General features: G+C 40.1%; 1 protein-coding gene across 1 annotated transcript; it reads left to right on the forward strand.

Moving 5' to 3' along the window:
- Positions 1–7901: 7901 nt before the first annotated feature.
- Positions 7902–11871, forward strand: LOC308145891 (DDB1- and CUL4-associated factor 7-like; the record flags this gene model as incomplete). The annotated part of the gene is given in 9 exon segments (XM_080517482.1): positions 7902–7930; positions 8904–8952; positions 9378–9536; positions 9639–9750; positions 9885–10000; positions 10091–10300; positions 10426–10440; positions 10442–10544; positions 11699–11871. Coding segments are annotated over 9 exon segments (966 nt in total).
- Positions 11872–12390: the final 519 nt, after the last annotated feature.

The raw sequence follows: 12390 nt of genomic DNA on the forward strand, positions 1-12390 counted from the left end.
TGTGAGTAAAGCAGTAGAAGGTAGTGGGCGTATGTTATATTAACCTTGTTCCTCATTGAACAAGTTTTAAAGGACGTGTTATTTCCCTTAAAGAAGCTGTTGCAAACAAGAAGAACAGAGTTACACAAAGCCACATGACAATTTTTCATGTGTGTGAATTTGGGATATAATGATTGTTGTCTAAAGTTTTCAGTCTACATGAGGTTTTATAACTTGAACAGTTAATAACTTTACCCTGGAGTCCATGTTAACAATGTCAAGTAGTTTTTTGTCCTCGAAGTTGACCCAGAAGATTGTGTGATCATCTGTATGGATTTATTAATTTATTGGTTCGTTTGTATGTTTTTTTTGCAAAAACTACTCATCTGAATGGCATGAAATTGTCATCATCCAAGGACCAACTGATTCGATTTTGGGACGTTAACGACACACCCTTCCCCAATAAACCCTCAAAAACAGTTAAAAAAGTGTCCCATTCATCTCCTTTCATCTCATCACAGAAAATGTCCTTTAACATTTTCTAGTAACATTATGACCAAAACATCTCCCAGAAGGCCTTGCAGCCTCTCAGTCACCTGGTAGCTGAGATGTTTGCATAGAGACAAGTCACATTTGACACTGTGACGTCGTATCCTGATGACTGTGGAGTTGTCGGTGGACCAGTTGTCCGTTCACCGTTACCTGATCTACCTACATAGCATCGATACCAGCTAACGGCTATCCTGCTTGCGATGCTACCTCGGTTCCGCCAACAAAAGTGGCGTTAGCGAGGGTATGTGCTCTACCGAGTGCCCGTTGTAGTTTTACAATGTTTTCTACAGCTCTAAGCTCAAAATCAGTAAATGTAGATGGACTCAGCAGGGTCTGAGGCTCTAAATGGAGTCCCGTCTTCCATGTAGAAGATGACATCATTCTGGAAGGGAAACACTTAGTGTGACCGAGGTGCACAAACCAGGACAGGAAATATGTAGCTGAACTGACTTCAGTTGAGAAAACGCAGTGAACCAATGTCGATACTGACCATAAGGCAGTCGGGCTCGTTGTTGGGCGTGTCGACGGCTCGTTGTTGGGCGTGTCGACGGCTCGTTGTTGGGCGTGTCGACGGCTCGTTGTTGGGCGTGTCGACGGCTCGTTGTTGGGCGTGTCAACGGGTCGTTGTTGAGCGTGTCACCAGGGCCGTTGTCCGGCGTGGCGTCGCTGGCAGCAGCAGCAGCAGCACTTCAGCAACTGCAGAACCGTCTGGCTCACGTCTCTGAGGAGAAAATAAAGCTACACGTTCAATTTGTGACCAACCTGTGGATTTATATGACCACTTTCAGTGTAGATGTTAAATAACATCCTCATATCTAATTAAACTCTTTGATATTATGATGCTACATAACAATGTTATAGATTGTGTTTTTCCAACTCATATGTTAGCTGATTTAAGGCACAGCCGTTGCAAAAAGATAATTGCTTCTTTTATAAACACTTCCACTCAGAGTGGTGGGTGAATAAAACACAAGCATGTTTTGGTGTTTTGTTCATTTTTAAAGGATAGTTGTCACTAATTGTCCATCCCAGTTGTGCTGTGTACTACCTTTATATCACACAGCATGTGCGGCTGCGCAGCTGTGAGTCTGAGGTGGTAGTCTGCAGCACCGGGGCCCCTCAGGGCACCGTCCTCTCACCGTTCCTCTTCACCATCTACACGTCGGACTTCACCTACAACACGGACAGCTGTCATCTGCAGAAGCTCTCCGACGACTCCGCCATCGTGGGCCGGGTGTCCGAGGGGAACGAACTGGAGTACCGGTCGGTAATCACGGACTTTGTGGACTGGTGTGAGCGCAACCACCTGTGCTTGAACGGCAGTAAGACGGAAGAGATGGTGATTGACTTGAGGAGGAAGAGACCGCCACACACACCGGTGAACATCCAGGGGGAGGACATTGAGTAACGGGGATCGAACCCGCGATCTTGACCTTACCAGCACCACGCTCTAACCAACTAAGCTACAAATTTCGTTTTTCAGGTGCTACAAAACTCTTCGCCACTAGATGGCCGCACAGAACGTTGCCGGTGATATGGAAACTTAACGAAAAAAACAAAAACTCTTTTTGGTGGCTGCAGGGCATGATGGGAGTTCAGGTTATGTGTTGCCGGAGGTTATTGAGGGTTATTGTGTGTGTTGATTTGTGATTTGTGCTAGTGTTGTGTTTTTGTTCCTCAATGAGAAATACTTTCCCACTTTTGTTGAGGTTGTGTTTTGTTTTTTCCCCTACAAATATCAGTCACACTGTTATGATTTGGTTTGTGTGCTGTCCCCCTCCCCCCTTTTTGTGTTCTTTTTGCAGCAGAGCAGTGTGGCAGGGGGTGTGGCTGACTCCTCCTGGTGCTGCAGACTAGACACCTGCACGTCATTACCTAATCAACCACAGTATGAAGGCCTGGATGTCTCAGCACCACACTTCCAGATAATTCCGTCCTGTTCGGTAGTGTTACAGAGCTTCTTGTTTTGGAAGCACTTTGTGTTTTACTTACCGGGATAATACTTACATGCAGTTTCCTCATCTGTCCAGATTCTCCTGGAGTCTCGTTCCTGGTGACCTGCTCCTCGTCGGCCAGCTCCCTGCCTCCACTGCCTGCCACCCTCAGTTTGTGAAATAAACTGTACAACTTGCCTCCTGCTCCTGTCTCTGCTTTGGGGTTCTTTAGTTAAACCTAACACACACAGTCACAGTTGTTTTGGTCTTGAGACAGTATTTAATGTGTCTTATTTATTGTAAATGAACTTGAGTATGTTCATTCTGCAATTTTTTTAGTTTATTATTTTTAAGTTGAAATGACGGTATATTATGTATGCTTTTATTTTGAAATGACTGCAAGTGCCGTAAATCGGAAGTGACGGTGGTAAAGAAGAAAACACCGAAGACGTCTGTGGACAGTGACGTGCTCTGTGAAACTTGAGAATTTAGTTTAAGGAGAAGTTTATAGTTACATTTCAATAGCACCCGGTTTTTAAGGAGACAAGGTTTGTATTAAGTTAGTTATATGTTTCTTAAATGTATGTTTCTTTCATTTTACAGACCTCGTGTTTATCTGCTTTGTTAGAGTAATTTTCTAACCACGAGAGTGCTATTGTGTTTTGGTTCAAATAGGTTTACTACAAAGTGATTTCAATGTTTAAGTTTATTGTTATGTAAGGTAATGTATTTCATTTAAGGCAGTAATTTAAGGTTAAGCGTAAACATGCTGTTAAGAGTTGCTAATTTATGGAAGTAAAACTGTGCCATCAGATTCTGAATTCGAATTTCTAACTCTGAATTTTTTTTACCATCGAAATCAGACTTTGAATTTGAAAAGCTGTCTAAAACATCTAAAAATATTCAGTGTGTAAAAATTCAATGTGTCTAAAAATTCATCTGCAAAAAAAAATTCGGCTGCAAAAAAAATTCGGCTGCAAAAAAAAAATTCGGCTGCAAAACAGCCAGAATATCTGTGCCATCAGGACGATGCAATCGATACCTGTCTCATTCACCCAACATCCAATCAAGGGAAGCTTTGTTGGTCACGTGACCAGTGCAACACTGGGCAGGAGCGCCCAGGATTTTCAATCAGCCATGGAGGCCAGCGGTAGTGACGGCGCTTCGGTGAGTATTTGCCATTTATGTCTGTAAATCACACATTGCAAATCACCAGAAGTTATGAAGCAACATATGTGGTGAACTTTTAATGATGTGTGAAAATGTTTTCAAAGAAATTACATTTACTGTATGCAATGTTTTACATGCAGAAAATAGTTAAATTGTCTCCTGTTTGATTTTTTTTTAATGTCCATTGAATACTCTAATCTGCGCAGTGCTTGTTCTGGCAAAAACATTTTTTAACAAACATAACCAGGTCATTGACGGTGGTGCTAGAAACACTATTGCAGGGGGAGGGAATCCGCGCTCCGGAGGCATGTGGCTCTTCGGTAACGTCTTCAGTAATGTTTTGGATAATATTGTTTTCAAAGCATGGAGTTATTAGTATGCAGAATGAAACATTTTTGTATACTGCTTGTTTCATGTTACTTTATTACATATTTCAATTAAAATTGTCTCCATTTGTAGGGCCTGGATATTCCTGACATTGACTGGGAAAACAGTGGACTTCCTTATGATGATCACTCCAGCATCGTTGTTCCACACACAGGATGCCCACTGACTGATGGACAAATGGCAGCTTTAAGAGCTGCAGTTCACCAAAGAGCTGCATCCCAGTGCTTTGGCAGTGACATTTACATTGCTGCTGTTCAATTTTGTGAGCAATTCCTTCATGTCTGAAGGAATCAATCAGAGAATCAGCTCTGAGTTTTGTATGTTGTAGCTTGAGTGTTGTAACAATGTAACAAAGACTTTCAATTGTGTAATATGGAAATAAAATCAGTGTCCACTTTATAAGTTGAATACTTGGAACATTGCATATGTCAAACTAGAGTAAGAAGGGCAAGGAATCTCACAGTGCATGGTTCAGAGAATCGGTGGGTTGCTGTTCAACAAATGCAACAATTCAGTCAAGTCTTGGAAGTGGGATCTATGCAGTCAAATTTATTTGAACAATTAACAAACATCAACACTAGTTACTTTGGACAAACAAGAAATTCAACCGTTCTCATTTCTTAAATTTGGATTGTATAAATGAAAAACTTATCCAGACATCCAGAGCTCTCAAACATGTAATTTAGGCTTGGAAACATGAACTTTTCACTTTACCTAAATACAGGCCCAATATAGTAACTCACACAAGACCAAGTCCCGTATGGCAAGTGGCAATGCATGCCAGGATGTCGTTTTTAAAAGAATTGTAGTCCGTATAATGTCCTGGGATGCACAAGGTCTCAGAGCAGGTGGAGGCCGTGGGGTGTCTGCCACTGATGATGTGGATGGTGAGACTTTGTGGCAGAACCTCCCATCCAGTCCAGAGCTTGACCAGGTCATTTAATTCACTTGCAGCTGCTATAGAGTAGAGTACAATAGATAATGATCACGTGTACTCTGCGCACACTCAGACATTGGTAGCATGAGGAGGCCTTAAACCTACCATTGGCTATGAACTGTCCTACATAGCTCGACGTGCAGCATTTTGCTTGAATTGAGCAATCGTCCTCATCATCACTGTCATCTTGAGGCCATGTGATCCGCTGAAGAAGAACCTGCATTGAAAAAATAGCATGATAATAACTGATCATTTATCTAGAAACTAGAACTTCAAAGATAGTTTTAAACAACTGAATATTACTGGACTTTAATTGAAGTGACATAGTTTGATTAGCAGAAAAGATGACACTTAAACTGTGGTGTATACATACATTATCAAGACCTAACAACTAAATAAAACATTTCCATCAGCAAACATAAATTCAGATATGCTCATTCAATATGCCTTTAAGATATCATTTTTTGTTCAGGTTTTGTATTTCCTAAAATTATTTATTTAATATCTTAAAAACAAAGGCAGTACAACCCACCACCAATGCAGATTGACACAATTTTTGTTCATAATCATTTTATTATATCTTACAAAGTAAAACTGCACAAACGATACTTTTAGTCAGCACAAACCAGCACCAACGCAGCACAAACCACTTGACTATTTTCACTGATTTTCGCTGGGTGGGGGGGGGCAGCTCACGTTATGTTTGTTAAAAAATGTTTTTGCCAGAACAAGCACTGCGCAGATTAGAGTATTCAATGGACATTAAAAAAAAATCAAACAGGAGACAATTTAACTATTTTCTGCATGTGAAACATTGCATACAGTAAATGTAATTTCTTTGAAAACATTTTCACACATCATTAAAAGTTCACCACATATGTTGCTTCATAACTTCTGGTGATTTGCAATGTGTGATTTACAGACATAAATGGCAAATACTCACCGAAGCGCCGTCACTACCGCTGGCCTCCATGGCTGATTGAAAATCCTGGGCGCTCCTGCCCAGTGTTGCACTGGTCACGTGACCAACAAAGCTTCCCTTGATTGGATGTTGGGTGAATGAGACAGGTATCGATTGCATCGTCCTGATGGCACAGATATTCTGGCTGTTTTGCAGCCGAATTTTTTTTGCAGCCGAATTTTTTTTTGCAGCCGAATTTTTTTTTGCAGATGAATTTTTAGACACATTGAATTTTTACACACTGAATATTTTTAGATGTTTTAGACAGCTTTTCAAATTCAAAGTCTGATTTCGATGGTAAAAAAATTCAGTTAGAAATTCGAATTCAGAATCTGATGGCACAGTTTTACTTCCATACTAATTGTATGTTTTTTTTTTTTTTTTAACGTTGTAGCTCTTACGGTGTGTTCACATACAAGGTGCAATAAAGGTTGTGAACCATCAGTTTATGAGACCATCTTTAGACCGCGGATGCTACATTTATATCGACGAGTATTTTCGGCAGCCAGACTTGAAAAGGAAAATGGATCTCTGTGTAGCTGAGGCTTACACACACACACACACACACTGTGGCCATTTAAAGTGGACTGGAAGTACTCGCTGGGGCGCTCGCTCTCGTACTACTGATCTTTCACAGCCTTCAGCCGAATGTTATCTTTTCAAATGTGTTATTGTACAGATATCTATGCTTCTCATAACGACTGATGATATGAATGACCTATATTAGATATATATATGAAAAAAACGTGTAGCTACAATTGTACAGTTTTTGGGTTTTTGTATTACAGTTTTTAACAGTCATCATATCAAGATTTACTTGTGGATGGATTTTTTTGCCAACCTTTATGTAGCTGTTAATGGCAGAAATAATAATTAAAAAAACCTGTATAGTTGCTTTGAAACAAAAGGCAGGATTGGATCTTTGGGCGATTTATTTATTTTTATTTTTTTGTATTTCGTTTCCATGTACTTTGCGGTTTTGGCCACAAGGGTGCAGTAGAGCGACGTGTCAGCCTGCAAAGCTCAGAGTTGATGAATCAAGATGTGAAGCTGATGAAATACAATCGAAGGAAACATTTGAGTTCGTGCATCCAGTCAAAGTCAACCATCCGCTGTTTGTGTCGGTTAAAACTGAAGGGAGAGGAAAAATAAATAAAGGCAATTGACTGTCGGAGGTGAAATCTAGGGGAAACTTAAAAAAGAAAAAAAAATTGTGTTTCCTTGAAACTGGCATGTTTTTTTCTTTTTTTTTCTTTTGAAATAAGTCATTACAGAAGGAAAGCAAGTCTTTACCACCCGTTTCACTGTAAACTTGAATTATGAATATTCAGTGTATCTTCCTTTGAATTTACCTGTATAGTGGCGTGACTTGGTACACAGTCGTAAAATACTCCCCCCAAAAAAACAGGTGGGAAGTTTAATTCCAGATGTAACCAAGTGCTTTAAGAAAAACCCTCTTCATCACCACTTTATTTCTAAACATTCTAAAATGCTTTGAAAGCTGTATTGATGAGTTGTTTGAAAATGTACCTGACATATCTTTTGTTTTTCCTAAACTCAGACTAAATGTCATTTCTAGAAAACCAGACCCCCCCAAAAAAACCATCTAATTTTTATAAAAGCATCTGCAGGTATTTGTTTACAAGCTGTCAGGGGGCTACCTGTGAACACGAAATATGGCAGAATCTCTTTCATCAAGGAATACTTTAACATCACACCTGAGTCAATGACACTGAACCCAGAATAGATTGTGGTGTTTATACATATTGCAAAAAAAATATCTTCCTTCCATAGTAACATTCTACAAATCCTGCACAGAATGCAAAGAGCAGTGTCCACTGGTAGCTGTCAGAGGATTGCTCAACAAAATGATGTCTGTTTTTAATGCAGGACTTGACAATCTAGCATGGATTCTCTATCCCGAGTTTACTCCAGATTTTTCAAATGTTTTGATGCTTTATTTTTCATTTGATATTGTGAAATGAACACAGAACAAAGTATTGACGAGTGGTAAACCTCACTTTAATTATATATATAAAAAAAAAAAACAATTCTGAAAGATTCAGCCTGTCTCTCAAATAACCTAATCAGCTGTATGATGCCCCAGCATAAATACTGCTGGTTCAAATATGCAATTTCAACATTTTATCTTTTCTTTCTGCACCACTTTAGGTCAAATTCAATATTGCGAGCATTTACAAATGTTTGCATTGTGTTTTAACAGACTTTGGGGGGAAGTAAATTGCACTCAGTCATACAGTCCTCACCTGATCACAGTAGAGATTGCAGACTTGATCATCGTCATCACAGAGAAGTTCTTGCCTGCAAATCTCACTACATCTTGATTTATTTCATCTTGCATCTAAAGGTGCACAGTTTCGTAATGAGTCTGGACTTAACTGAAAGGAAAAGAGCAACCTGTGTGCAAGGAGACAAAAACTTTTATCGTGCTGCCTTCACGTGACTCCGTTAAAACCTTATACACCTTTATAATGTCCACTTCAAAACAAGTCATGGACAAAGAAAACTAATGTGATAGAACAATAAAACCAAGGGATAATTTCATTGGAATAAATGAAAGTGCAAAAACCTGCCTCAATTTTAGAGGTATTATAGATATATAATTATTTTGAGAATAATTAAAACATTTTAGGATAGCTAAGCGACAGTTGTTTAGCTGATAAAGCTACAATAAACCAAAAGCACCAAATATATGTACGTATTCTATACATCACATATAGCGAGCCTCCTTTTTTTTTTTTTTTTTTAAACCCAAAACAAATACAGTACCTTGTTTTTGTTGATTTGGTGTTCGAAGTAAATAAATACGACAGTTCATGAAGGCAGCACCAGCAGCCTCCGTGACGCCCACTTTCATACTATTTTTGTCCTCCGGTCGCCGCCATTGTTGCCATATTATTGTTTCCTCAGCCGTGTGTCCAATAATTGATACTATCAACACTTTTTTTGTTTTTTTATTTAGGGTTTTAGGGTTAGCACTCGGTAGCTTCGTGGAGGAGTACAGTAACAAGGTAACTTGAAGGGGGACACGAGCGGTTCCCTCACCTGACCCCGTGACCTCACACATTGACTGGAATACATTTAGTGTTTGTGGCAAAATTAAATAAATAAATACAATATTAAACAATTAATTAAATGTGTGTGTGTTTTCTTTTTAAAAGCACAAGTGAAGGTGTTTACCCAACGAATCCCAACAATCAATAAGATTTTAACATTTTTTACATAACAGCGTTGGGGGGGGGGGGGGGGGGGGACATCAAATCGTGGTTATACAGATAAACCACAATCGTTACTGCAATAAGGCTGAAAGGACGTGATAATAGGATGTTAAATGAGGCTTTCGCTGTGTCTGAATGAGTGATTTGTGCCCGTCAGGGTTCAGATGAGTAACCCTGCACCGGCTCACTCAAGGTGAGTTGTTCTTGTGTCGCCGCAGGTTCAGATCGTCGGTCTGGAGGAGGAGAGCTCAGAGTTTGTGTGCCGGAACACTTTCGACCATCCCTATCCCACCACGAAGATCATGTGGATTCCTGACACCAAAGCAGCGTACCCGGACCTAATGGCCACCAGTGGAGACTACCTGCGGATCTGGAGGGTAATCCGCTCCATCGGTCCACCGATGTGCTAGTTGATCTCAGTGGGAAAACAAAGAATTGTGTGGCAGAGATGAAATCACAATGTATCTCACTCTTGGCAGGTGAGTGACACAGAGACGCGCCTGGAGTGTCTGCTCAACAATAACAAGAATTCAGATTTCTGCGCTCCGCTCACGTCTTTCGACTGGAACGAGGTGGACCCAAACTTGTTAGGTAAAATCTCAATGCAGGTAACATCAACTGAATTCATCAATATCACGCTCTATTTACAAATTTCTGTTTTTTTTTCCTGGGTTTTTTTTATTAAAATGTTTTTAATGAGCCTGTGTGCTTGTTGTCCCTTGCAGGTACGTCCAGTATCGACACCACCTGTACGATCTGGGGGCTGGAGACTGGACAGGCGGTGGGCAGGGTCAACTCGGTGAGGGGTCACGTCAAGACGCTCATCGCTCACGATAAAGAGGTGAACGTCCCTTCGAGTGTTTCGACAGATCGCTGGATGGAATGCGATAACGCTATAGGGTCAGGACTCAGCCGGTCGTTTGCGTGGCAGGTGTACGACATCTCCTTCAGCCGAGCCGGCGGCGGCAGGGACATGTTCGCCTCGGCGGGGGCCGACGGCTCCGTCCGCAAGTTCGACCTCCGCCACCTGGAGCACAGCACCATCATCTACGAAGATCCCCAGCATCACCCGCTGCTTCGGCTCTGCTGGAACAAGCAGGACCCCAACTACCTGGCCACCATGGCCACGGACCGTATGGAGGCAGGGGCTGCTCGTTGGGTTCCAATCTTTCATTCAGTCTTTTTGATTTAGAAGGTTGTTTTTAACCGCTTTGCTGTAAAGCTGTTGTTTATTATTTTTTTGTTTACATCTGCTGCTACCATCAGGTGGTGATCCTTGACGATGATGGTGCCCTGTACTCCGGTGGCACGACTCAACAACCACCGGGCCTGTGTGAACGGCATCGCCTGGGCGCCACACTCCTCCTGTCACATCTGCACTGCAGGTGTGTCACACAACACAGCCAAAACCGCTGGAAGTCCACAGTGCACACCAGACAACGAAAGATATTATAATAATAATAATTACAGCAGAACAATGTCAGATGGCGCGTCCTAAAAAGAGTAGGAGGAATATATATATATATATATATATATATATATATATATATATATATAATATATATATATATATATATATATATATATATATATATATATGCTACATTTTCTTTAGCTTCCACTTAATATTCACTTCAGTTAAACATGTTAGAACTATTATAATAAGACAAATGATCCGATTAAAAGGTGTCAATAAATTACATAATTTTTTAATAATTAATGATATGTAATATAAAATATAATCAAGTTGTTTAACCATATCCAATTATGCATACATAAGTATCTATAGAAATGTATTGGCACATATACAGAATGTTGTATTAGATTGTAGAAAGATGAAGTCTGATATTTAAATGCCCATGCAGTAACAAACAGTGAACACTAGAGGGAGCGACGGCACCATGAAAATTATATTAAGGATTTGAACTAACGTGGAGCAGAGCTCTGCAATTCTTCCCCAAACAGTCCTTTTAGGCCGATCTTTTCTTAATTTTCTTTTCATTCTAGAATTTAATTGGGTTTTAAATATGTAAGAGAGGCACGTTTTCTGTATTTGGTTTTCAGGTTTACTGTCCTGAAGTGTGAAATGGTAAATATGCACTTTAACTAGACTAAAATAATAATCAAAAAGTAGAGAAATCCTCTGATAAAAGAATTGATCAGGTCGCTCATCAAATACATTAGAATGAGAAGTTTCTTTATCATTTGAACAATGTGTAGAGTGATTTTAAACTATTTACAACACTGCGAAGAGTGAAATTGGTTTATAATTAGTCATAATTTTGCTTGAACTGTCCAAACCTATGATCACATGTGACGTTAAACACTTCTGTATTTTTACAATTATTTGCAATTTCTTCCTTAATCTGCTGGATATTTTTTTTCTTCTCCCCAAAGTCTTTCTAAATATGAACGTTTAAATCAGTAACAACAAGAATCAAGCAGTGAAACGAGTTGTTTACTGCCATTCTGTTTTCTGTCGCAATAAGTGAAATCGATTTAATTTAAATCAAGCCTCCTCCACTCACTCTGTGTCTAGCGGATGACCACCAGGCTCTAATCTGGGACATCCAGCAGATGCCGCGGGCCATCGAGGACCCCATACTGGCCTACACGGCCGAGGGAGAGATCAATAACGTCCAGTGGGCTTCCACACAGCCCGACTGGATCGCTATCTGCTACAACAACTGCCTGGAAATCCTCCGCGTCTGAGCTGCTTCTGACACAAACTGCATTAAATCACTCTCTTGGTGGGACCGGCCGCTTGATGTGGACTTTGTTTTCTATGTGTGAAGGACTGGAGGAACGTTCTCTCAAACTCATGTCGTTCTATTATATATGAGGTGTATAATGCTGTTTTTGGCCGTTCAGTCGGGATTCAAAGCTGGAATTGTTAAGATATTAAAAAAAACAACCCTCAGTGGCATGAAATGTAAATAATGAACAACACGTCCCATACAAACCATCCATCCATCCTTTATACCTCCTTCATCCAGTTGTCTGTCCATTAACGTCCTCCGTCTCGAGTAAAACCAACAGACTGTTAAATCTCTTCTCATGTACAGAGAAGCTTCAATTCTTTTGGCTCATTAACAAAGTCAGTTATTTATTCATTTGGTTTGCTTGGTTCTGGCTTCATTTTTCTGATGCTGTAACATTGTTTTTGAATTTTTAAAAATGGATTGAATGTGTCTTATGTGGCTTTGGAGCTCTTTTTTAATCTATATAAAT

This window comes from Blennius ocellaris (genome assembly GCF_963422515.1).
Source record: "Blennius ocellaris genome assembly, chromosome: 21".
Lineage (NCBI taxonomy): Eukaryota > Metazoa > Chordata > Actinopteri > Blenniiformes > Blenniidae > Blennius > Blennius ocellaris.